Genomic DNA, 27,660 nt, shown 5'->3' on the forward strand with positions numbered 1-27,660 from the left:
TATTTTAATCAAACTTTGGCTTACATTACCCATACATACACCAAACACATGACAAACTTTCTAGTCATTATAGAGCTTGTAATCAAAAAGTAATAAGACAGTCAAATAAGATGAAGAGGTATAAAAGAAAAGGACTTCATGAATTTTGCAGGCAAATGTATGGAACTAGAAAATATCATCCTGAGTGAGGTAACACAGACCCAAAAGGACTTGGATGGTATGTACTTACTGATAAGTATATATTAGCCAAGAAGTTCAGGATACCCATAATACAACTCTCAGACCACAGGAAGCTTAAGAACTTAAGGAAAGACCAAGTGTGGATAGTCAAACCCACTTAGAAGGGGGAACAAAATAATCATGGGATGCAGAGGGAGAGAGGAACCTGGGAAGGAAAGTGTGGGGAAAGGGACAGAAACATGTGTGGAGGGTGGATACAAGAGAGAAGCCCATGGGGTTAGAAGAATGAATCAAAATATGCAGCAGTGGCGGGTGGGAGGCAGAGGGAACCTCTAGAGAGTCCTAGGGGCCTAAGATGCTACCAGGGAATGACATTAGCTGAAATGTCCAACAATGAGGAGATGGAACCTGAAGAGATCACCTCCAGTAGATAGACAAGGCATCCAGTTGAGACAAGGGGTCAACCCCCTATCTTCATAATTTTTCACCCAGAATTATTCCTGTTTAAAGGAAATTAAAGGTCAAAAATGGAACAGAGAATAAAAGAAATGCAATCCAGTGACTGGCCCAACTTGGGATCCATCCCATGCGCTAGAACCAAACCATGACACTATTACTGATGCCATATTGTGCTTGCAGACAAGAGCCTGGCATGGCTCTCCTCTGAGAGGTTCTAAGAGCAGCTGCCTGAGACAGATGAAGATACTTATAGCTAACTATAGGGCTGAGTTCAGGGAACCTTATGTAAGATTTAGAGCAAAGACTGAAGGAGCTGAGGCGAATAGCAAACCCATAGGAAGAACAACAGTGACAACTAACCAGGAAGCCTCTGAACTCCCAGATTAAGCCAAAAATCAAGGAGCATACATGGGCTGGTCTGTGGCTCTGGGCACATACGCAGCAGAGGACTGCCTTGTATGACCAGATGCAGATGTTAGTGGTGGTGGTGGTTATGGCACAGGTTGAAAGTGAGGTCCGGCTACCACATGTTTGAAGGCCTTCAGCCAGGCAACCTTGTCTCTGGTTCCAGCAGAGACCACAGACCAGGTTTGGTGGACAGGCACAGGAGGGCTACATAGCGAGGAAGGAGAAAGCAGAATCCAAAGGTTTAGTAAAGAACTTTTCCCAATCTGTAGGTTGCAGTTTTATTGTATTGGCAGTGTCCTTTGCCTTACAGAAGCTTTTCAGTTTCATGAGGTCCCATTTGTCAATTGTTGATTTTAGAGCCTAAGCCATATTTTGAATATTAGTCCTGTATCAGATGTGGAGTTGGTGAAAAAAAATGGTCTCATTCTGCAAGCTTGTGCTTTGCTGTGCAGAAACGGGTCAGTTTCATGATCCCATTTATTAATTGTTGATCTACATGCCTGTGCTAAAGAGATTCTGTCAAGAAAAGTTGTTCCTCTGCCAATGAGTTCAAGGCTATTATTACTTTCATGTTTTTCATGTTCAGTATATATGGTTTTATGATGAAATCTTTGATCCATTTAGACCTGAATTTTGTGCAGGTGGCAAATATGAACCTATTTACATTCTTCTACATATGGCCATCCTGTTTGATCCGCACCACTTATTGAAGATACTATTTTATTTTCCTTCTATATTTCTGGGTTATTTACCAAAAATCAGGTATCCATAGCTGTCCATATTTTTGTTTGTGGCTTCATTTGATTCCATTGATAAAATAATATATTTTATCAAATAACTTGAGAGTTTATTACAATACCTCTATAACTGGAAATCAGGAATGGTGTCTTTATCATGCAGGCTTGCTTTTAACTATTCTGATTTTTTGTTTTCCATAGGATGACAAAATTATTCTTTCATGATATATAAAAAAATTATGTTAAAATATTGGTGTGGATTTGCATTGAATCTGTTGATTGATTTTGATCAAATGACCATTTTTACTACATTAATCCTACTGATAAATGAGCATGAGAGATCTTTGCATCTTCTGAAATTTTCCTCAATTTCTTCAAAGACTTCAAATTTTTAATCAAACAAGTCTTTCACTTGCTTTGTTAGAGTTACCCTAAGGTATTTTATATTATTTGAGGCTATTGCTAAAGAACTTGTTTCACTATTGTCTTCTCAGTCTCTTTGTAATTTGTTTATGGAAAGACTACTAATTTTTTAAATTTAATCTTATATCCAACTCCTTTCTTAATTCGTCTTTGAAAGTCTGGTAGTATTATATGAGAAAAACATTTCGACCTGAGGTTTTTTTGTTTGGTAGTCTTTTATTAGCTGCTTCTGTTTCACTTGGGGTTATAGGTCTGTTAAATTGTCTATTTGATCTTAATTTACCTTTCATAAGTGAGGACAATAGAGAAAACTGTCAATTTCTTTTAGATTTGAAAATTGTGTAAAGTTTTTTTTTTTTTTAAAGTATGCCCTCATGATTCTCTGTATTTTCTTGGTTTCACCTAAATTCTCTGTATTTTCATGTTTTTCTTTCAAATTTCGTTAATTTTGATGTTCTCTCTCCATCATTTCATTAGTTTGATAAAGGTCAATCTGTATTGTTAATATTCTCAAGGAATCTACTCTTTATTTAATTGATTCTTTTTGATGTTCTCTTTGTTTCTATTTTGTTTATTTCAGTCCTCAGTATGATTATATGTTGCTGTGCATTGCTTTTTGGTATGATTACTTCTTTTGGTTCTAGAGTTTTCAAGTGTGCTGTCAGGTTGTTAGTATGAGATCTCTCCAACTTACAATAAGAATGAAGTACATAATAAACTTTATTCTCAACTATGCTTTCATTGTGTCCAATAAGTTTGGTATATTATGTACTTATTTTCATTAAATTCTAGAAAGTCTTAATTTCTTCCTTTTTTCCTCTCTTGATCCATTATTTTATTCATTGGAAAATCATTCAACTTCCATGAGTTTGTCAATGTGCTGTTGTTTCTATTGTTGCTAATATTCATCTTTAATCCCTGATAGTCTGATGGGGTACAGGGAATCATTTCAGTTATCCTACATCTGTTGAGCCCTACTTTGTATGCAAATATGAAGTCAATTTTGGAGAGTGCTCTAAGGTAAAAAGTAGAAGTTATACTCTTTTGTGTTTGGGTAAAAGTTAATCCCTGGTAGTCTGATGGGGTACAGGGAATCATTTCAGTTATCCTGCATCTGTTGAGACCTGCTATGTCTCCAAATATGAAGTCAATTTTGGAGAACATTCTAAGGTACAAAGTAGAAGTTATACTCTTTTGTGTTTGGGTAAAAGTTCTGTAATATCTGTTTGGTCCCTTTGGTTTATAATGTTTGTTAGCTCTGATATTTCCCTCTTTAATTTTTGTTGGATGACCTGTCCATTTCTGAGAGGTCCCTTGGTGGGTATTGAAGTCTCCCACTATCAGTGCATGTGGGCATACCTATTATTCAATCCATAGTAGTGTGTTTGCTACTGCTGCTGCTGCTGTTGTTGTTGTGTTGGGTGTTTTTACACACTTGGACATCTGATAGGCGGGACACATTTTTGGCCAAAGGCTTTGTAGGTGGGTTGTTATCCTTATCCTTGCAATGGGAATGCTGCCTGGCTAAAGGAAGTGGACACTTTGGGTCCAGGATCCATTTCTCTCCCTGTTAGGAGTCTCAGCTAGATTCACCCATAGACCCTCTGGGCCTCCCCTGATCCCAGGTCTCTGGAACATCCTCGAGATTGCCTCCCCATTCCCACTGATCTTTCTTCTCTATCCCCTCTTCTCCCTACATAAGATCTTCCCTGGCCCGCTCACCTCCCCATTCCTTTTTCCAGCCAGTTCCCTTCTTCCATCAACCTCCAATATCTATTTTGTTTTCCCATCTAAGAAAGATTTATCCATCCTTTCTTTTGCCCTCCTTGTTTCTTGGTTTCTTTAGGTCTGTTGATTATAGCATGGTTGTCTTGTACTTTATGGCTAATATCCACTTTTAAGTAGGTATATGCCACACATGTCCATGTGGTTCTGTGTTAACTAACTCTGAATATTTTCTAGTTTCATCCATTTGCCTGCAAAATTTGTGATGTCCTTGTTTTTAATGGCTGAATAGTGTTCCCTTTGTGTAAAAGTACCACATTTTCTGCATCATAACCATTCTTCAGTTCAAGGACATCTGTGTTGTTTCCAGATTCTGGCGATTATAAATAAAGCTGCTATGAGCATGGTTTAGCAAGTATCCTTGTGGGAAGTGTAGCATCGTTTCGGTATATGCTCAAGTGTGGTGTAGCTGGGACTTGAAGTAGAACTATTCCCAATCATCTGAGAAACCACAGAAATGATTTCCATTGTGACTTTATGAGTTTTTACCCCCAACCCCAAAAAAAGAGGAGGGCTACCTTTGCTACACAATAAGCCTGACAACATGATTTTATTTTTTATTTTCTGTGTGTTGTGAAGGGGAGGGCATTGATTGCCTGTCTAACTGTCTGCCTTCTGACCAGCCTGCCTGTCTTCTGGTCTGTCTTTCTGTCTATGAACCCTTGCATGTCTGGTGCATTCATATGCTGATGAAGGGGTCAGTTCTGCTGAAATTAAAGTTGTGGATGGCTGTCAGCTCTTTCTTGCCTTCCCCGTGGGTGGTGAGACTTCTGGCCCTGATCTACAATTCTTGGGGCATATACAGTCCTGGAAAACAATGATGGCCAACATGCCTGTAGACCTGATTTTATTATTGTTTGGTGTGTCTGTGTGTTTGGTGAGGGAAATGCCTGCCTGCCTGGTTTATTGCCAGCCTGTAACTCTATCAGAAACCAGATGAAGGAGTCAGATCAGCTAAAATTAAATTTGTAGTTGCGTGTCAGGTGACAATTGCTTACCCTGCGTATGGAGGGACTTAAACCCATTAAACATAGATACATAATGGGCAAAGCCAGAAGGGCTATTTGTTAAGATTCTGTCAGCCATTTTAGTATTATAGAGTTATGTCTCAGGAACTCCTTAGTTACGTTAAATAAAAACAATGGGAAATACAATACATTTGTGTGCTAGTTTTCTCATTTTAACTTATAGATACTTGATTATCTCTAAGGTATACAGATAAAATAATGCTTATATCCTTGAGATACTTAAAAATAAACAAACTACCACCACTAACAACAACAACAACAAAAACAATTAAAAAAACCTGTGAGTAACAACTACAACAACAACAAATATTCAAATTGCAAATTTCTTGTGCCCTTGATCCATGGCTTCTTTCATTACTTTTCGCATGCAAGGAAGGGGTCAGAATCCCTAACATTTGAATCTAAAGCTTCAGTCAAATAGCTGCTGATGTAGTAAATAGTTCGGGTCCTTGATTCTGGAAGCTTCTGTGGTTTCCATGCTGCAACTTTCCCTAATCTCTCCTCCATAGACAGATGAATGAGACATGCATTGAGGGCTGTTGAAACTGGTTCATGTCCCCTCTCTCACATGTATGTTTCTATTACCTATTTACTACCTACTGCATGTTTGTGTTTGAAAGAGATTTACTTATTTATTTTTTTAGTATGTACTAGGCCACAATTCCTGCAAAAACAAACAAACAAACAAACAAACAAACAAAAAACAACCAATCAGACTACTGAAATCAATACAGTATTGCACTTATCCAATGTGCTATCGAATCTCTGGGTTCTAACTCTGTCTTACCTACAGAAGGATTTCCAGAATAACTATAAATATTTATATTTATCTATTTATTTAATCACTCTTTATTGTCTGTCTGTAGTTCTTTCTGCCTCTGTCTTTCAAGGCTACACAGTGAAACTCCATCTCAAATAAACCAAAACTAGCTAAGTCTGCCTGGTATGTAGAAGGACTCAAGGACAATTAATTATGTTTGTCTCTTATTATGCATTTTAATGAAAAAAATCAATAAGACTTAAAATTTGAAAGGGCGATATAAACCCCATTCATCTACATTTAAGGACCTCATTTACCTCCATTTAAGGATCAGGTTTGATTTTTTAAAAGTTATAAGACACAAGCTACAGGCATTGACCATAAGTTCCAGATACTACGTCATAAAACAGGAGCTCAAAGAACAGACCATAAAATCCAGAACAGATCATAAAATCCCCAAGAACAGCTTGAGAACAATCACAAAGATTGGGAAATACCATATCACAGAAAAAAACCATCTGGGCTGGGCAGCCCTATTTCATCACATGGTTGAATGTTCATGACACAGGAATACAGAACAGGAAGCACCTATTAGACTCTAGCACCCATCAATGAAATTGCAGATTACCTAATGCTTCTAGAAAGTTCCCTTGGTTACTTATAAGAAGGCATGCATACCTTTTTCGGGGTCCCCATTTTAAAGAATGGTTGACTCCTGCATGCTGTTGGATTCTGCAGAATAAACACTCTATGTTTCTGCATGCTACCTGAGGCTCTGGTCTTCCGTCATTGATTTTTGTACAAATACAAATGATTGATTCATGTATCTTGGGATTTTATGAGACTTCTGGTTGCTTTTAGGTGCTTCCTCACAATTCTGCACATTCAAACTGGGTTTAATTGGGTTCTGGTTCTCTAGAGATTACTAAACAGAGGAAAAAAAAAATATGACCTGCCAAATTAAGTCACAGGGCTGCTTCCATCTTCGGGAGGTCATTAGCCAAGATGGAAAGATGGATACCATCCACATGGCAACATACATCTTGGTGAGGTCAATCAAATGACAGAACAAGAAATTAGAAACAAATAAACAATCTAACACAAAAACTTTCATGGGTTGAAGAAAGAACAAGAAATTGGGAGTAGATATAAATGCTTTTAATCTCAGTCTCAGAGAGGCAGCAAAAGACGAACTGAGTTTCTTCCTTGACAGGGATTTCTCCACACCGACAAATCCTATGTCAAATACACCCTGTCCCACCCCCTCAAAATTATCCATTTTACCTTTCCAGACTTATGTCTGAGGAGACTCCTACTTATGTTACACAAAAACAAAACAGTATGTGGTAGAAATTGTTAATCCCAACCCATGAGTTCTTACCCCACCTTAATTATTTAGATTTTGGATAAAAGACAAACATTTTTTATTTGTATGCCTTAAATGACACAAGAAGAAGCAGGCAGATATCTACACTCCATCTTATTAGAATTTACCTTTTTATCAATAACCTCAAATGATTACTGATTATGTTTCATTTGTGCTGATATTAGCATTAATTGGCCAGTGAAGATTACAGCTTTTGGAGATGGCTCAGATGGAAGGTACCTATCTGATGCTCTTTCTATGGATGCTTGAGTTCAATTCCAAGGGAGCCACATAGAGGGTCCTCCTAGTTTCTGGTGCCCTCTTCTGGCATGTAGGCATATATGCAGATTGCCATGCATATACATCAAAAATGAATGAATGAATAAATAAATAAATAAATAAACAAACAAGAACAAATATTCTAGCGTTTGTCTTGCTATGGTGGTGCAAGTGGCTCTGTAGGTTTGAGGCTAGCTAAGTCAACAGAGTAAGTCCCAAGGCTGCCGTTGTTACCCAAAGAGAAATGCTATCCCCAGACAAAATAAAACAAGGCAATAGAAGATTATGGTTTTTATTTTACAGTTATATCTTCCCTCTAGTGTCATTGTTTCTTGAACTTAGATGAAGTCCTGTTTAACTTCTTTCTTTCTTCCTTCCTTTCTTTTCTTTTTTTCTTTCTTTCCTTTTTTCTTTTTTTCGGTGGCAATTGGAGCTATACTTTTCCCCAGAGACTGATTTTATTCTGTGGCAAGGGTTGTATAATGTTGTGTTTTCCACATATTGTCTTCCAGCTTTGGATGTCTCCTCCCTACACCATCAGGTTGTGTGTAAGACAGGGGTGTAGTTATCTGGCCTAAACACTGTGACCTCTGCACTTCTCACTGTAGTTCTTGGATTTCCTGTGGACATGTGTACTTTGAAGTCCTCACACAGTCCACTCTGTTCCTGAGTTCCATTTGAACCTCTTCCCCAAGGCCAGAAGGGAGGGTGATCCATTTCAATGCATGCCCTCTCTGTCCATTGCAGGAATGCCCCATGCTTGAGAACCCCCCAGTGCTCCTGGAGCATTCCAGGCTTTGACCCTCAAGGTACTCACTTCTGAGTTGATGGTGGTGCTTTCTGTTTCTTGGTGTGTCATCTGTGCTCCATTTTGCAGTAAGAGGCCTGAGGGGGCCAAAAGAAAGTATGGTAAAAGGGGCTCTGGCATTCCCTGTTGTCTGAAAAGGGAGTCCTTTTTTGGATGAGTGTCTGCCCCAAGCTGCTGCATTCCTCTGTAGGGCCATGTAGAGAGGGGCTGAATGGTAAAGGCTAGTTTCTTTTTGTCAATGACCTTTTGCTACACTGTGTGGGGGGCCAGTATCTGTCCCTCTCCGGTCTTGAACACTCAGGATACCCTGGAGGACAGGCTTAGTGCGGATGCTCCACACTTACCGTGGAGGTCTTATGTGCTGCATTTCACTCATGGAGCTAGTTTATGGTTGTTGTGGTCTGGAGCTCATTGGGTACTCTGAGGGTACATTCCACCCTCAATGAGAAAAAGTTGCATTCTTTAGGTATCTGAGAACCTTCCGATGCTAAGGGAGCATTTCAGGCTTTGACCATCAAGGTGCTCACTTCTGAGTTGATGCAGCCTGCTATGCTCTGAAGGGGATTATATGGATGCACAGTCCCACCCCAAGGCATGCTCTAAACATCTTCTGCAGTAGTTTTGGCCATGGGAATCCCCACTCCACTCCTGTCTTCAGTGGGGTGAGCATTTGCTTTTTAGTTTATTGTGGCCCATGCCTCCTCCCTCAAGATTTGAGGATGTATCTCACAGGTAGAGCTGTTGTCCTTTCTTTTCACATCCCTCAAGCTTTTCACACAGAACCAATGAAATGTGCTCTAGGAGTGTTTGCCATCCCACAGCCTTGGTCAAACTGGGTACACCTGGAAGGAGAGCAGGGAACAGGGGGTGCTGAAAGTGAACGGTCTAGAAAGAGAATCGTGAAGCCCCGACAATGTTCTGATCAAGGCCCAATGTTTAATGGATAACTCTGAATTTAAAGGGGAGAAACCCATCCCCCAATATGCCAGAATCTGGTCAGGAAAACAGGCTCAGCTGCTCAGTGGGTAGCTGGCTCCTTGCAGGAAGCTGCAGATCTGGAAGAACAATAGACTTCTCCTAGTTCTGAAGGCTCCACCCTAGGTAGGCAACTGTGGCAAAACAAGGTCTGAATTATCCTGCTCAAGGCTGGAGGAAAGGCTCAATTCCTCCCTATTTATTTATTAAAAATTAGCTGGACTGGGGCACTGGATTGACTTATCCTCTATGGTCCTTCCTGGGAATTATGGTGGTTGGTTGCTGCATCTGGCTTACCACTGTGTCTATACTCTCTCTTACCCATCCCAGAGGACACTAGCAGATTACTTGTGTTATTTAAGCAAACACAGCCATATTAGTGTTTATTAATAAACAAATAAGGCATTTCAGTTCATGCCTCTGTCTTAGGTTGATAAGAGTCATAGATCATCAGTGGCCTGTTTTTGACTGCTGGGTACAATTTGAGCATCCAGAGGACTGCAAGCATGGCACACACATGAACTGGATGGGAAGGGCATGTACCACAATGGATCAGTCAACCACACTTCCAGGCTTGGGGAAGAGGTTTAAATGGAACACAGGAACTGAGTGAACTGCATGAGGATAACAGAGAACGTGATGTCCACAGGGACCCCATGAACCACCTTAAGATATATAGAGGATCACAGTCTTTGGGCTGAATAGCCACACCCCATCCTTCTACACACCATTAACATTGACAGGGAGGAGAGGCAGGGGCCTGCTGGCAGAAAGAGGAGTGTGGCCACCACTTGCAATGAATGACTATTCCCCATGAGTGTCCATTTCTCAAATGGCATGGTGTAGGTCCCAGCCAGAAGAGAGTACAAGAACACCACATCAGTCCACAGAAACGGAGAGTGGCAGATGCTATAGGGAACAACAAGCTGGATCTTCTGTGGACAAAATGAGCAAGCTGGGACTCAAAAGTGAACAATTCAAGCAACCAAACCAAGAACAACAGAAAAAGCAGGACAAAGAGCCTCCTCCCCCCACCAAAAAAAGAGCAAAAAATTTTGAGAACTGCACTTCTCCACACAGCAAATGATGGAGGCTCAGAAACAAAAAGGCATCAAATAACAACAACAACAAAAATTTGCTGGCTTAACCCCAGACAGCAATGCCGTGAAAAGGGCAAAGTAGTGCACTTAGGATTTACATGGCAGACAAACAGAGACACACAAATCGAGGACCTGTGGAAATTTGGGAACTCAGTGAAAGAAACACCAAGTGGACCTGTCATGGAGGAGAAACAGGAATCTTCAGCACACACAAGTGCTCTCCTTGCCCTTAGCTCCACCATTCACTCAGTCCAGGTGACAACGAACATGGAGAAAGAGGGAACGCCTGGCATGCAGATATATATTAACATACTGTTCTTTGGTTGGTGACATTAAAGAACAGGACCCTTCAATGCTGTTGGCTTTTCTGGCCACCTGTTTTTCTGCCCTATGGCTCACGGCTCACAATTCCTGAAGCTCCATTTGCTATGATTCCTGTTTCCTGTGTTTACTTACTTGTATGAGTGAATTCTCTGGTGTGGCTTGTGACAATCAGGCACTGTGTATTATATGTGTGTATTCTGATCATTTTAAATTTCTTATTCTGTGAATTTATTGTACATTGACCTCTACAACATCAAATCCAACATTATTGTTGTTGTTGTTGTTGTTGTTGTTACTTCCGGTTAGAGGGGTCCCACAGGACAAAAACAAACTAGTAAGACTCCAAGCTTCAGAGACACCAACAGGATGGGCCACTTCTCTTGGAAACTGGGATCATAGCATCCTTTCATATTCAGAAATTCAGATCCCCAGCCACAGGAACTGAGTGGCTCCTGAAGTAAAACAAAAACAAAAAGGTTCTGAAGCTCTAGTGAGCCCAAACCGGGCAACATTGCCTTGGAATCCTGGGCCACGGCATCCTCTGGACCTCAGTGATCCAGAGCTCCAACCTAGGGGCTCATGTAAAAAAAAAATGACCTGAAGCTCCATTGAGTCCAGACTGGGCCACATCCGCTGGGAGGATGGGACCACAGCATCCTTTAGGCTCTGAAATCCAGAGCTCCAAGAAGTGAAGGAAGGCTGGTGTCAAAAACCTCCAGTTTCTTCCCAGTTCTGTCTTTGTCAACTTGTTTGGGGATAGGACTGGGGTTTAAAGGTCTTCCCTCCCGGCCTCAGAAATCCAGTGGGGAAGTGGTTAAAGGCAGGGTTAACATCTGTGTTTTGTTGTTGCTTAATAGGGGAAAGTAGCAAGGATATTGACTCATTTTCTCATAAAACTCAGCTCAAATATCACATAACTATTATTTTCATTAGTATGGATTCTTGAAAGAAATGAACTAATGTGATTGATGATTAGATGAGGTGCATAGATAAGGCAGAACTAATTATAGAAATTGACTCATACAGTCAATAATAATAATAATAACAATAATTCCTATGCCATGTCACATCTCTCCTAAGCTGGTTTTTTTTCCAGAAAAAAAAAGATTTTTACCTTATATAATTACAACAAAACATTTTGTAAATGATATAAAATCAAATTTCAGAGAGACAGGGACAAAACATATTAACCAAATATCCAAAACAAAAAACTAAAAGCTATCTGTCCATATTTAGAAAATTCTGATATTAGTAGCAGTAAGAGAAGCAATGTATATCATTTAAACAACATTCACTGATCTTTGCAGCCATGCAGACTGTCATTGTTTATACATTAACAGTGACCTCTGACAGCTAAATTTGCAAACTAATCTGGACTGTCTCCAACTCGCCAGTAAGGCATTAACAACCCCCTTAAAATTAGAGTACAGATAGAATAGATTTTTTAAAGGTTTATTTATTGATTTTATGTATGTGAGCTTCATTCAAACTAACAGCAGAGGGCAACAGATCCCATTACAGTCTCACTATGTTGCTCAGGCTGGTCTGTAAACTCCTGGGCTTAATACCTCAGCATATTCCAAGGAGCTAGGACTGCAGGTGCCCACCATCTGCCTGGCTCCAAACAGCCCTTTGAATATCCTGCTTTGTAATCTGTAGTAGCCTAAATAACTCTTGTCTCTTTTTTGTTCAAACTTAAAATCGTTTTTGTTGTACATGATTACAATAATTTAACCTAATAAAGACTACTGACATCCTTGGTTTGAAGCGCAGTATTCTTTTTCAGTAGAGTATTCAAAAATCAATGTTTCTGTTGTGATATTTTGGCAGTCTCTGAAATCAAGGCTAGTGCTTTCCCCACACTAAGAAAGTGTCTCTTTAAATGAATTACTAGTAATAGTGAAATAACCAGTTTCTAGAGCTTAATGTATAAAACATAAGTGTTGTAAGCATCTTCCAAAATGTAATTCCTTCAACACTGAAATCACATATTTTTTATTACTCTATTATAAACTCCCATTTTACAAATAAGGAAAAGGTTGCATAGAAATATTAAATAATTTTCTTTAGTTCACATAACCAGAAAACAAAGGAGCTGAAATTCGTACCTAAACTATTTATCCCTAGAACTTGGGCTTTTAACTATTAAGCCATACTCCTAATTTCTAGATAGAGGTCCTTGACTCAAGTATCACAGTGTCTTTCTGGAAGCTTCAGGAGAGAGGCAGTGACCTCTCTCTGTTATTACTATCTCTGTTCTTTAGTGGGGGGGGCTAATATCCTTTTAGTTCCTCGAGATATCCCAGAGAATTCATGTTGCCTATTATTTTACCCTGAGCCATCTTTGACCTTTGACCTAAACAGAACCTTCAGCTTCTTCACACTCAGGATAGATGTCTTCATTCCTGCTAGAATTCATTTTGTTATCAACACAGTTGCATGTCTATCTGGGACACTTGCCCAACAGTAGATTAGGAGCAATCAGTTGTTCATCAAGAAGTGATCGTTTGCTCATGAAGCACTATTTTGTCCACCCAGTTTTTAGAAAAGTTGAGATATACTGAAAGATCATTGGATGAATTAATGCAAGGGCTTCAGGAAGAGAGGGAGAGGAAGCAGGTAACACCCAAGAGTAGGATGCTGGCCTGACCTCTGTAAAGGAGAGAAGGCAAGAAAAAGAACCAGTCTTTAACATAGGGTACAACAGACTCAGTCAATCAGTGCCGGGTGTCCAGTCAAAGGCATGGGTGAAGGGAGTTTCCTGTCTCATATAAATAGGCCTGTGCTGCTCCATCTGGCACTGATGAGAAGAAGAGTTCACAAGTGCAGTCTCCGAGTGAGGTTAGGGAGGAGGAGATGCAGAAGCCTGGCTGCCCAGATTGACAATCAGATCTGCTGCCCAGATTGGATATCAGAGGCACGATTTGTGTTTTTGTTGGTTTGTGGGTTTTTTTTTCCTTTTCTTGTTTTGTTTTATTTTTCAAGTACAGGGTCTCATTGTATATCCCTGGCCAGTCTGGGACTCACTATATGTGGCAGGCTAGTCTCCAGTTCGAGATCTGCCTGTGTCTTCTGGGATTAAAGGCTTGTGCCACTATGCCAGCTCAGAGACTTATTTTCCTGGCCACCATATTGAGGTCTCAGAGGTGAACAGGACATGTAAAGTTTAAACTTTCCAATGTGGCTGTGTCTTTTAACCACCAAGGATGGAAACTCCTTTCCCACTACCAATACCCAAGCCCATTTGAAAGTTATTGATTCCTTGATCAGTCTTTTTCTCCTTTCTTTTTTTCTGCCTTAAATCTGACAGTTGATCTTGCATGTCTTCAGACCCCAGGTGTGTCCCTGCCTGCCATGCTAAACTCTGTACTGCCTAAACTCAGTAACTCCTGCACTCAGGAGCTGGAAATAAGCAGAAGTGGTGGTAAGGTCAGGTTAGGGTGGTGGAGAAGCTACTTTCATGATGTTCCACAAGATGACCATTTTCATCTTTCTGATGAAATTTCATACTTGAGTTTTTAATGATTTAATTTTATCAATTTTATCTGCTAGCCAAGTTGACTCCCCTTTCCTTTATTTTTGGTGAGAAGATACAAATGTAAAATGATGGTGATGATGATGTAGTTCTGGCTTACCTGGAACTGTCAGGAGATCACAGTTGTGCTGTTCCCCATAGAGAGATCAGTCCTTTCTTGAAAGAAAGTGTGAAAGAGATGGAGGGGGGGTTAAACAGGGAGACAGAGAGATAGAGAGACAGAGAGACATAGAGAGAGAGACAGAGAGAAAGAGAGAGAGAAAGAGAGACAGAGAGAGAAAGATGGACAGAAGGAGGGAGGTAGGAAAGCAAAGAAGGAAGGAGGTAAGAAAGAAAGAAAAGAAGCCTTAGATTTCTGGTGGTGCAAACTGCCAGGGGTCTGCCTCCACTCAGGAACTGAGCACATAGGCTGCTTTTGTCTGCCAGCCCGCCGGGCTCGGGGCCCGTGTCCTGCCCAGGAAGCTGTGGAAGGAGAGAAGCCCCACTGCCATATTTGCTGTCTGCAGGGACACAAAAGGATCACTAGGTACTGTAACACCCTGAGCTTTAGATTTCTGGTGGTGCAAACCACCAGGGGTCTGCCTCCACTCAGGAACTGAGCACATAGGCGGTTCATCTGCAAGCCAGTCCATCGTAGGACCTGGGTCCTATGTGAGAATCAACAGAGGGAGTGACCCCCACCACAACTTCTTCCCTCCATAATAGAGCAGACAGAGAACACCTGGTTGACCTTGACAACCTAAGTATAGCATTGCTTGAGCCAAGATTGAGAAGGGCTCCAAAGGCACAAAAGAGGAAGCCAGCATATCAGTAATCTGTGCCAGAAGAAACCCAGTCACCCAGTGTTGCAGAAATAACCTTAAAGATCCACAGTAGGTTGAAGCTCCAGCCAGTGACAATAAGACCATCTAACTCCTGGGAGACCAGATGGCTAAAGGCAAACGTAGGAACATTACTAACAGAAACCAAGGCATTATGGCAGCATCTGAACCCAATTCTCCAACATTAGCAAGTCCTGGATACCCCAACACACCAGAAAAACAAGATTTGGATTTAAAATCACTAGTCATGATGCTAGTGCAGGAACACATGAAGAACATACTTAAAGAAATTCAGGAGAAAATGGATCAAAAATTAGAAGCCCTTACAAGGGAAACACAAAAATCACTGAAAGAAATTCAGGAGAATACAAAAGCCAATATGGAAGAAACGCAAAAATCACTTAAAGAAATACAGGAGAACCTTGATCGACAGTCAGAAGTCATGAAAGAGGAAACACAAAAATCGCTTAAAGAATTAGAGGAAAACACAAACAAGCAAATGACAGAACTGAGCAAAAATTTTCAGGATCTAAAAACAGAAGTAGAAACAACTAAGAAAGCACAAAGGGAGACAACTTTGGAGATAGAAAACCTTGGGAAGAAATCAGGGACCATAGATGCAAATATCAACAACAGAATACAAGAGATAGAAGAAAGAATCTCAGATGCCGAAGATACCATAGAAATCATGGACTCAACAGTTAAAGAAAATGCAAAATGCAAAAAGCTTGTAACCCAAAATATCCAGGAAATCCAGGACACAATGAGAAAGCCAAATAAAGGATCATAGGTATTGATGAGTGTGAAGATCTACAATTTAAAGGGCCAGCAAATATCTTCAACAATATTATGGAAGAAAACTTCTCTAACCTAAAGAGAGAGATGCCCATGAATATACAAGAAGCCTACAGAACTCCAAACAGACTGGACCAGAACAGAAATAACTCCCGTCACATAATAATCAAAACTCCAAATGTACTAAAGAAAGAAAGAATACTTAGGGCAGTAAGAGAAAAAGGGCAAGTAACATATAAAGGAAGACCTATCAGAATTACACCAGATTTCTCACCAGAGACCATGAAAGCTAGAAGATCCTGGGCAGATCTCATGCAGACTCTAAGAGAAGAAAAATGCCAGCCAAGATTACAATACCCAGCGAAACTCTCAATCACTGTAGATGGAGAAACCATGACAAAACCACTACTGGGCATATATCCAGAGGATTCTTCAGCATGCAATAAGGACACATGCTCCACTATGTTCATAGCAGCCCTATTTGTAGTAGCCAGAAGCTGGAAAGAACCTAGATGTCCTTCAACGGAGGAATGGATACAAAAAATGTGGTATATTTACACAATGGAGTACTATTCAGCCATTAGAAACAATGAATTCATGAAATTCTTAGACAAATGGATGGAGCTGGAGAACATCATACTAAGTGAGGTAACCCAGTCTCAAAAGATCAATCATGGTATGCACTCACTGATAAGTGGATATTAGCCTAGAAACTTTGAATACCCAGGACATAATCCACAAATTAAATGATGTCCAAAAAGAATGGAGGAGTGAGCCTTGGTTCTGGAAAGACTCAGTGCAAGAGTATAGGGGAATTCCAGAACAGGGAAGTGGGAAGGGGTAGATGGAAGAATAGGGCTTATGGGACTTGCGGGGAGTGGGGACCCAGAAAAGGGGAAATCATTTGCAATGTAAATAAATAAATGAAAAAAAAAGAAAAAGAAAGAAAGAACAAAAGAAAGAATAAAAGAATGAAAGAGAGAAAGAAGGAAGGAAAGGGAGAAAGAAAGGGCAAATAAATAAAATAAATAGAAACATAATTATAATTGAATTGGAACAAGCCAACACACACATACACACAGACACAGACACACACATACACACACAGGGACAAGGGAGAGCAGGGAATGGGATATGGCACATCTGCCTCCTTTTCTTTTTGTATTGGTTTTTTTTTTTTTTGGAATTTTTTTGCATTTTTTATTGAATATATTCCTCATTTACATTTCAAATGTTATACCCTTTCCCAGTTTCCTCCCCTCCCCGAAATACCCCAACCCATCCTCCCAGCCCCTGCCTCCAAGAATATGTCCCCCACCCAACACACTACCACCTACCCTGCCCCCTCGATTTTCCCATGCTGGGGCATCTATTGGGCATTTATAGGACCAGAGACCTGTCCTCCTACTGAAGCCCAACAAGGCATTCCTCTGCCACTCTTTTGGCTGGAACCATGTGTAACCTGTGGTTGATGGCTCAGTCCCTGGGAACCCTGGGGCATCTGGTCAGCCAAAATCATTATTCTTCCCAGACTAATTCTTAACCACTCAGCACTCCCAGAGCTCCCAGGGACAAAACCATCAACCAATGAGTACACATGAAGTTACCCATGACTCCAGAAGCATAGGCAGCAGAGGATGGCCTTGTTGGACATCAAAGGGAGGACAGGCCCATAAATGTTCTGTGCTGCAGTGTAGCGGAATACCAGGACCAGGAAGCAGGAGGGGTTTGATTGGGGAACAGGGAGAGCTGATATAGCTCATGGGATTTTCACGGGGGTGGGGGGCAGGAAAGAAGATAATATTTGAAATATAAATAAAGAATATATCTAGTTAACATCTACAACAAAAGAGAATAAGCAGAATCTGCCTCCTTTTCAAGTTGTTATTCGTTCCCAAATTCAACTAGAAGGATGGCACCATAAATAATTCATTTTTTTTTAAATGTGTTTGAAACTTTTCTCAAAATGAGTTGAGAAATGTAAAGGGGAGTGTCTGCCAAACCCCAAACACAGTAGAGGAAAAGAAAGTTACAATCAGTAAGTAATGAAGTAAGTATAAACTTAAAAAAAAAAAGAAAAGAATATTTTAGTTTTGTACAAAATGCCTAATTAAAGTGTAGTCTCTCATAGTAAGGAATACATGTTGCACAGAATAACAGATTACTAGACACAACCAATGCATCATTAAATAAAGATTGATGTCTCTCATTCCTTTTCCTGCCACTTGTGAGTTCTATGTTGCTTTGGCACAGCAAGTTTTGATGTATTCCTCCAATGTCTTTCTTCACAAGGGTTTCCATATAGTTGAAAAAATAAGATACTCCTTGTACAGGTCTCCACCTAACAGAACAAGTACTCAGTGGATAAGTTATCAGACCAATGTTCATGTTAAATTTTAAAAGGTTTATGATAGTAAAAAAACAGTAAATAATGTTGAAAGAGAAGATCTGAGGAATATTATAGCAGCATTTATACTGATGATTTAATACACTGTATACATGTATGAAATTCAAAATAAGGAAGAATGTGATATTAAAAACTAATTGTAACTTTGAACATAAATGATATGCTAATGGGAAACTTAGTAAGAAATTAAAAAATTAAACATCATTAAAAATTCTAGACTTCTTTTCATACCTGTGAACACCCTGGCCTTTCCTATATTGTCCTATATGTCAGTTTCCTTCAGAAATTTCTTTTTCGTATGTTTGTCCCTTCCCCAAACTGTCTTGAATGGTGAAAACTTAGAAATGAGTAGGTGAAGTATATTAGCATTTGAAAGTGTAGTTGCATGAATCTCCACAACTCAAGCCAAAGACCTCTGCTTTCATGATCCTGATGTTCAGCTGAGCTGTCAAAACTATTATAATAAGCTAGATAACTCTCAATGCAGAAAAACAATCACATGTACAAACAAGCAAACACTCCAGCATTCAAAGATTAGTCATGAAGTTGATCTTGTCCAGACACAGGTGACAGTTCCGTGTGTCTTTCCTGTGGCTCCTATGAGGATATCAACATTGATTCTGGAAAGTAAACATTCTTGTACATTTTAAAGTCTCCACCTAGATTCCTGCACCTCTCCAAACCTCTCCATCTCCTGTGCTATGCTAACAATTGCTTTCTATATACATACCTTTACAGTGGAGCCTGGAATTGAGAGCAAATCAATGGATATGAAATTATCGCTTTCCTTCTAGGCACTATATAACAAACTGAAGACTGCAGTTGGTAAACCAACCACTGAAGTCTGAGGATTCATTAGCAGTCAGGGTGACAGGCCATTGTGAAGTCAAGATTCAAGAGCTTATGCTATAACTGACAAAGTGACAAGTGCATTTCATCCTCTTCAGTCTTTTGGTTTTAAAATCATGTTCGTTTAATAATTGTTGAACCATAGGCATTTTTATTAAATAACAGATTCTCAGAAAAGTATATGTTAATAGCTAAATAGATAGATGAAATGATAGACAGATAGATATCAGTAATAATATCTATCCAAGAAGAGAAGTAATTTTCTACAAAACATTTTGAAATTCATACTCATTCTCAAATATTCTCAATACATTATTCTTTTTTAACCTATCAAAGGTATATGTGAAAATTCAGCTTCATTAACCCTATGAACCGTAGAGACCAACATGCAAAAATCACAGGACACTTTAAAAATAAATATGCTTTACTGAACAGAGTCAGAAAGCTTCATCTACAGGAAAGTCAGTCAGTATTGTAGATTAGTATATTATACTTCTCATCACAATGATGCTTAGTTCAGAATCATAGTCAAGGATAAAATACATTCCTTAAATGAATTCATTCTATCCTCTACATCTTCACTATAAAAACAGAAAAAATAAGTATAAAATATGATTCTATTTTATTTTCTTTCTATTAAAGTTTGAGGTTTAATAATTAGGTCTTTTTATTCCTTTTTTTCTGATGAATATTTTCTTCCTCCTGCTTTTTATTAAGTAGATTCTTTTGTAATACAACATGTTCTGATAGTTTTCCCTCCCTCTACTCCTTAGCTCCTCCCCACCCAACATGCCCATATGCACGCACGCCCCCCCACACACACATGCACACCTTCTCTCACATCTGGGCTCAGTCCATTTCTTTATCTCAGTAGAAAAGAACAGGTTTATTGCTTCTCGGCCTTTTGGCTAAGATCAAGTGTAGAAAAGAACAGGCTTCTTAGAGTCTACAGACTAAAATTTTTTTTCAGAGAAACCAATGAAAGACCCAAAACTGTTCAATTGTGAGGTAAAGAAAATAAACTTAAGTCCAATCAAAGGTTCTTGACCTCACAGTGGTATGAACTCGCTGATAAGCGGCTATTAGCCTAGAAGATCAGAATACCCAAGAAACGATTCACATATCAAATGATGCCCAAGAAGAAGGAAGGAGAGGCCCCTAGTCCTAGAAAGGCTCAGTGCAGCAGTTTAGGGGAATACCAGGAAAGGGGAGCAGGAAGGGGTTCATGAGGTAACAAGGGGCGGGAAGAGGGCTTATGGGACTTTTTGAGAGGGGAGATCCAGGAAAGGGGAAATAATTTGAAATGTAAACAAAAAATATATCAAAAAATTAATTAAATTACACTTACAAAAAAAACTTCTTGAATACTACTGACATGTAAGTACACTTACTGCATCTATTCTGATATGTGGCTGTACGGGTTATTGTCACACTTCATAAGTGTTAGAAGCAGAATACTCCTGTCAACTGCTTCCCTAACACGTCAACATGTCTAATATTTTATGTACCATAGAAACTCATTTTCAACGTAGATGTTGCTAAGTCATAAACCGCTAGAATCAGTTGAATTTAGACATATTGCTGTAAGATTTCTTTGGCAAAAGGCACTCAACCTCCCATGGCTGGGGCTAGAAATTTAAGTCAGATTTATGGAAGTAGTGAGGCTGTAGACTTGAAAATTTATCACACTAATTTACTAGATCAGCTCAATTCCTTCTGTAGCATTCTAAATAATTTATACATTTATTTATGTATTTTTTAAAACTTAATATTTTATCCCCCCATCTCATCCACTCTCAGAACTTTCCACATCCCATATCTCCTCCCCACCCTGCTGTCTCCACATGGATGTCCTCATCCTCCAGCCCACCTGACCTCTAAACTCCCTGGGCCCTAGAGTCTCTTGAGGGTTAGGTGCATCATCTCTGAATGAATACAGACCTGGAGGTTTCTTTTGTAAGTGTGTTGGGGGCCTCATGTCAGCTGGTGTATGCTGCCTATTTGGTGGTTCAGTGTTTGAGAGATCTGAGAGGTCCAGATTGAGAGTGCTGGTCGTCCTACTGGGTCTCCTTCCTTAGCTGCTTTCATCCTTCCCTAATTCAACAACAGGAGTCAGGTGCTTCTGTCCATTAGTTGGGTGCAAATGTCTGTATCTGACTCTTTCAGCTGCTTGTTGGATCATTCAGAGGGCAGTCAAGATAGGTCCCTTATTGTGAACTCTCCATAGCCTCAGTAATAGTGTCAGACCTTAGAGCCTCCGCTTGAGCTAGACCTCACTTTGGGCCTATCTCTGGCTCTTTTCCTCAGGCTCCTTTCCATTTCTATCTCTGCAGTTGTTTCAGAGAGGAACAATTACAGATCAGAGTTGTGACTGTGGGATGCCCCTCCCTCATTTGATGCCCTATCTTTCTTCCTGCTGGAGGTGGGCTATGTTCCCTCTCCCCACTGTCAGGCATCTAAGGTTGCTCCCTTTAGTGCCTGATAGTTGCTCACCTCCCAGGACTCTGGTACATTCTGGAGGGTCCTTCCCCTAACCTTCTACTTTCCAAGGTTGCTTGTTTACATTCTTTGTGCTGGCCCTCAGGGCTTCAGTCCTTTTCCTTCTCCCCATCCTAGATCAGGTTCCCCTCTCCCATGACTCCCCTGACCACTGTCCACTTTCCTTCCCAGGTCCCACCCTTCTTCCCCACTTGTGATTGCTTTCTTCTCCCTCCCAAGTGGGACTGAGTTGTCCTCACTTGTGCACTTCAGCTTGTTGACCTTTTTTGAGGTCTGTGGACTGTATGTTGGGTATTATGCATTTTTTGGCTAATATCCGCTTATTAGTGAGAATATTAGTGTGTCCTTTTGTGTCCGAATACCTTACTCAGGATATTTTCTAATTCCTTCCATTTGCTTGAAAAATTCAGGATGTCCTCATGCTTAACAGCTGAGTAGTATTCCATTGTGTAAATGAACATTTTCTGTATCGATTTGTTGTGGGACATCTGGGTTGTTTCCAGCTTCTAGGTATCTAAGATACCTAGCAGCACAAGGTTGCTATGAACGTAGTGGAACACGTGCCTCTGTGGCATGGTGGGCATCATTTGGGTATATTCTCAAGAGTGGTATTGCTAGGTCATCAGGTAGATCTATTTCCATTTTTCAAAATAAACACCAGAATGATTTCCAGAATGGTTGTAACAGGTTGCAACTCCACCAGCAATGGCGGAGTGTTCCTCTTTCTACATATCCTCAACAACACTGGTTGTCATCTGAGGTTTTTGAATGTAGTCAATCTGATTGGTGTAAAGTGGGATCCTGGGGTCATTTTGTTGTTGTTGTTTTGTTGGTTTTTGTTTTCTCTCAATATCTATTTTTCTATTGAGTATCTTCATTTACGTTGCCAATGGTAAAACCTTTCCCAATTTCCCCCCTCCTGAAAGCCCCCCTCCCCAAAGATTCCCTACCCCTCCTCCCATCACTTGCCTCCATGTGTATGTCCCTCTACCTGACACATTCCCACCTCACCCCCACCCCCCACCCCAGTCTGTTTCCTTTTGTTGGGGCCTCTATTGAGCCTTTACCTGACCAAAGACCACTCCTCCCACTGATCCTGATGGTTCAGTCCCTGGGAGTCTTGGGGTGTCTGAGTGTCTGAAGTCATTCTTATTCCCATGGGGCTATAACCCCTTCAGGTACTCCGGGCTACCCTCCAGATCCTCCCACTGGTGACCCCAAGCCCAGTCCAATAGTTGGTTGCTAGTTTCTGCCTCTGTATTTATAGAGCTCTGTCAGGGCCCATCTGGAGACAGCCATGGCATGCTCCTTTTGGTACATGCTTCTTGTTGTAGTGTCGGGGTTTGGTGACTGTTTGTAGGATGAATCCCCAGGTAAGGCAGTCTCTGGGTGGCCTTCACTTCAGACTCTGCTCATTTCTCTGATCACTAAAACCTTTGACCATTCCTATGTTTTTTGAAGCCATGATTCACCTTTAATCTTATCATGTGTGATGATTAATGCTGATCATTAATGGAATTCTATTTAGAATTCTCTCTGAAAAAAGATTCTGGACATGACACTGAGGGTGTATTTATGGTCCTTAGATTCTGTCTATGCTTAAGTAACTGGTGGCCAAACCAATAGTATAACTAGGTTCTACTATTCCTTTCATGGTTCCTGGGATGTTTAAAAAGAAAAAACTTACTGAATATTAACATTTATTGTCCTCTGCTTCTGAATTAGGTGAACGACTTCACTAGCTACAACCTCCTGACATTAGAACTGCTGTATGTTGATATCTTGAGCCCTCAAAAAAATGAGCTATTTTCCTAATGTAAATAATTTAGTAGAGTACATTTTCACAGAACTAGGACAATAATTACTATTAACAAAATTATTGTGCAGGACTTAAAATGCCGTTTTGATTGTAGTTTGGAAGAAAAAATTAATAAAGTGATTCTAGTGGATCTGTTGCATGAATATAGGTGCCTGAGTAAGAGAGGTGGAGGAGAGTACTGGAAATGCCATTTTACAAATACTATGGAGAATCATGAATCAGGCATATTCGAGTCTAAGCAATAACAATTTAATTCAATTTATTATAATAGATAAGAATATGTAATACATAACTTGAAATAAATAGTGAGTGAATCTATTTGTAATAAATAATATGGGTAAATGTATAATTGAAGTTGTTTCTTTTATTGAAATAGAATGACAGGAACCTTCTTTAGTCATGAGGAAGTTTCCTTTGTGGAAAGTCATATGTTGCAGTTGTTTCGTTGTCTCCTGCTAAATGAAGTCAAGAAATGTCTTAGTTAGAAAAACATTCTCTGATGATAGATTCACCCCACTTCAGATCAGACTAGTTTTCAGTATATTTTCTGAACTGTACACAAAAGCTTCTTGAGTTAACAATATATCTGCTCCTGAATGTGGTATTTGTTAAGATTCCTCACATAGGTGTTGTAGTGGATCCTGTGCAACTTCATATTGATACCAAATGCTAAGCATTTGGCAAGATTATGAATCAAATGAAATTAAACATCAGTGTTTCTGTCCAAGAATAGCAAAGCTTGTTGGCACATTGTTCACTCTTGGGAGTATGTGTAATGAATTTTTAAATTGAATAATTGTTTCTAAGTGAACTTTTTAAAAATAATTTCATATCCAAGATATCCTACATGACTTATGGACCATGGGAAGAAAGGTGAGAAATATAACAGGTAATATGCTGGAATTTGTACAGGGTCTAAGTAAGGAGTTCCTCTGTCCTACATGCATGTATGAAAGAATATATGTGTGTGTGCGAGTGTGTGTGTGTGTGTGAGTGTGTGTGTGTATGTGTGTCTTTATGCATACCTATGTATATATACACATATTAATATATAATTTAATGAAAGTATTGTTTAAAAATCTTTTCCCACGTTTTAATATAATAGGCTACAATAGGGCTTTGATATTTACAAATTTATGAAATCAGAGAATATCATCCTTCCATCTGTTTAATGACTAATTTCTCTTAATCTCTAGGAACTTCTGCTTGAGAAGAAGCAGATGAAACCTTTAATTCATCAGTATTTCAAAGCTTTTGACTTACCAGCAGTATTTACTGTAGTCTTTATGTCATCTGACCTCTTCTGACTGTTGTCACAAATTATAGGGTCATCTTCTCCAAATATATCTGCAAAGTTATCAATCATGATTTGTATAACAGAGATCTGTAACACAAGGAAAAAAAACAAGATCTTCTGTAATTTTACATAGTTTACGAAATTGAAATCGATAAAAAAATGAATTCCAAAATGAAAAGGAAAATATCAGTTACTTTGAGCAGATATGAACCTGTGAAATTAAGTCTCTGTCTGAAATGGAGATGCTTAAGTTCTTCGCAACTTACTTTATCATGTTAAAATTTCATACATACTTCAAAGAATAGGGGAACTACTAAAGCAATGTAACATTTCAGAACTGATATGCTGCCAGAATAACTGTGAGTGAATCACAGTACTGACTTCAAAGATTTCTTGAATTAGTGATTTTATGCAGGGGAATGGGGAAGAGGTGGAGTTTCATTGTGATATTTTGAATGTGATGCCTGTCTAATTCCAGGCATCTCAATTTATGGTACCATCTTTGTGAAATCTTTTGAGTGGTTTAGTGACTTGACATCTCTGGAGGAAGTATGTCATAGGTTAGAATGTAAGGTCACAGAAGTCAGGTGCCATTTGGAGTGTACTCTCTATGCTTCACGTTTGCTGCCTAAGATGAGAGCCACCAGGTCTCTGCTTCCTGTTTGGTTGCCCTACCTTCCTGCAGCCATGCTCCTCTGTCATGAATTTGAAGGATGGTAATGTCTCTAAATCTCTAAGTCCCAAATAAACATTTACTTCTATGAGTTGCCTTGGTCCTGGTGTTTTACTAAAGCAATAGAAAAATGACTAATGAAGAATTTGGTGAGAACAGGGATCTATGTTGAGAAACTGAGACAACAAATTGGCCCATTGTGTAGAAAAGTCTGTGGAATATTTTCTTGATTAACAATGGAATTTATAGGTCCCAGAACTCCAGGATGGTGCCACCCAGGAGCTATTACTGAGACAAAGAGAGATAGGAGGTGCAGGAAAAGAGGCAGCAAGCACTCTTACACAGCTTGTGCATCAGTTCTTGCCTCCAGCTTCCTGCCTCGCTTTGGTTTTGCCCTGACATTTTCAGTAGTTAACTGGTAACTAGAAGTATATTGTGAAGTGTAACCTGTCCTCCAGAATTTTCCTCAGTGTTTTATCATAATAGTAGCAAATTAAGACACTTTCTAAATTGAAGGAGCTTTTCATTGGTCTACTCTACTCCATGGTGAGTAATACCACCATGACTTCATTCATTGGTAAGTCCTTTGTTGATTCTCTGTGAATTTCTCATCATGCAACCCAGTAACACTCATTTTCTAGTCCATCCATATCTACACTCTCCCCTGGTAACTTCCCCCAAACTTTAAAAAAATTAAAACATAAATAAAATTTTAAATTAAAATTAAACTGAGGGAAGAGGGGGTCGTGAGGATGAGACCTAGAGTAGTGTACTGCAATCAGAATTAAAACTAAATAATTAAAGTGATAAAAAAATATAAATGCATATAGCTTTCTAGGAAAAGGAAGAGATAAATAAAGCAAAATATTAAGGTACCTAAAAATGTACCCAAAATAATGCAAACATATACTTCTATTTTATATAAGTAGAATTTAGTGCTAAAATATTAGAAACTATATTATATAAGATAGAGTACATGTTCATCATTATTCATTATATTACATATTGTATGTATATATATATGTATACATATATCTATATGTATATATGTCTGTATACATATGCATATATATATATATATATGTATATATGTCTGTGTATATTTATATCTATATCTATATCTATATCTATATATAAAATTGTATGCAATGTTCTTTTTTATGACCAGTAGTGCAGTTAGGGTAATTCATAATTTTAATAGTCTCACAATGATAAAGAACAACTATCATGTGCTCCAAAGTACAGCTGTAATAGTAAATAATCAAACAAGTGAAACACTAGGTAATAGGGATTTTTTTCAACTTTACTGTAGTCTTCTTGAACTACCATTATACATGCAGCATATTATTGGGTAAAACATTAATATCTAAGATCAATATCTGAAACAAAAGTAAAAAGGAAAGAAAGAACAAAAAACAAATGGTTCACTTCCTTCAAACTATATTAACAATCTCCCTTCCCAATGTTTCCTGAAATAGATCAATGTATCTCCCACTCCAGAATAATGCAATCTTAGGGTTTCCTTTAACATCGCTGACCTTTCTGAGGTACTCCCAATTTCTTGATCACAATGACTACTTTGTTCTCAAAGGGAAAAATCAGATCCTCTTACCTTTTTTGGAATGTCACTTCCAAATAATGAGTTCACACAAGTCTGATCCCATAACACATGTGGGGCTATACGGATAGATAAGATGAAGCTGTCTAGAGTATTCTTGGCAGAAGTTTTAATTTTTAATAGCACACGAATGAGCTGTTTAAGAACAATGTAATTTGCTTGTGGCATCTTCAGTAGAATACTATATAGACAAAGGAAAATTTTACTGTTGATTGTCTGACAAGTAATGCTGCATTGTCAACATCCTTAATCATTAGGGAAATGCAAATCAAAATAACCCTGAAATTCCACCTCATTCCAGTTAAAATTGCCAGGACCAAAAACTTGGGGGACAGCAGATGCTGGTGAGGATGTGGAGAAAGAGGAACACTCCTACATTGCTGGTGGGATTGCAAGTTGATAAAACCACTCTGGATATCGGGTTGTTGATTCCTCAGAAAATTGGACATAGTGCTACCAGCGGACCTAGCTATACCACTCCTTGGCTTATATCCTGAAGAAGCTCCAACAGACAATAAGGCCACATGCTCCACTATGCTCATAGTAGCCTTATTTATAGTAGGCAGAAGCTGGAAAGAACCCACATGTCCCTCAACAGAGGTATAGGTACAGAAAATGTACATTTATAAGATGGAGTACTGCTCAGCTATTAAAATCAATGAATTCATGAAATTCTTAGGCAAATGGGTAGAACTAGAAAATATCCTGAGTGAGG

At 39.2% G+C, this 27,660-nt stretch overlaps 1 protein-coding gene and 1 pseudogene across 9 annotated transcripts in view; one reads left to right on the forward strand and one right to left on the reverse strand.

Moving 5' to 3' along the window:
* The window catches only part of LOC127683495 (rho GTPase-activating protein 20-like), a 420,246-nt gene that overhangs the window by 379,477 nt on the left and 13,109 nt on the right, over positions 1 to 27,660 (reverse strand). For 3 of the 9 annotated variants that reach the window (XM_052180774.1, XM_052180771.1, XM_052180776.1), the window contains one exon: positions 26,940 to 27,126. The exons of 4 other annotated variants lie outside the window; for them this stretch is intronic. In XM_052180774.1, the coding sequence (XP_052036734.1) occupies positions 26,940 to 27,126 (187 nt within the window). Of the gene's footprint in view, positions 1 to 23,599; positions 23,813 to 24,620; positions 24,742 to 26,939; positions 27,127 to 27,660 lie in introns of those variants that run through there. 2 more of the 9 variants (XM_052180773.1, XR_007977561.1) reach the window with 2 other exon arrangements.
* Positions 19,928 to 20,019, forward strand: LOC127683980 (uncharacterized; annotated as a pseudogene).

Source organism: Apodemus sylvaticus, chromosome 4 (genome assembly GCF_947179515.1).
Source record: "Apodemus sylvaticus chromosome 4, mApoSyl1.1, whole genome shotgun sequence".
Classification (NCBI taxonomy): Eukaryota; Metazoa; Chordata; class Mammalia; order Rodentia; family Muridae; genus Apodemus; species Apodemus sylvaticus.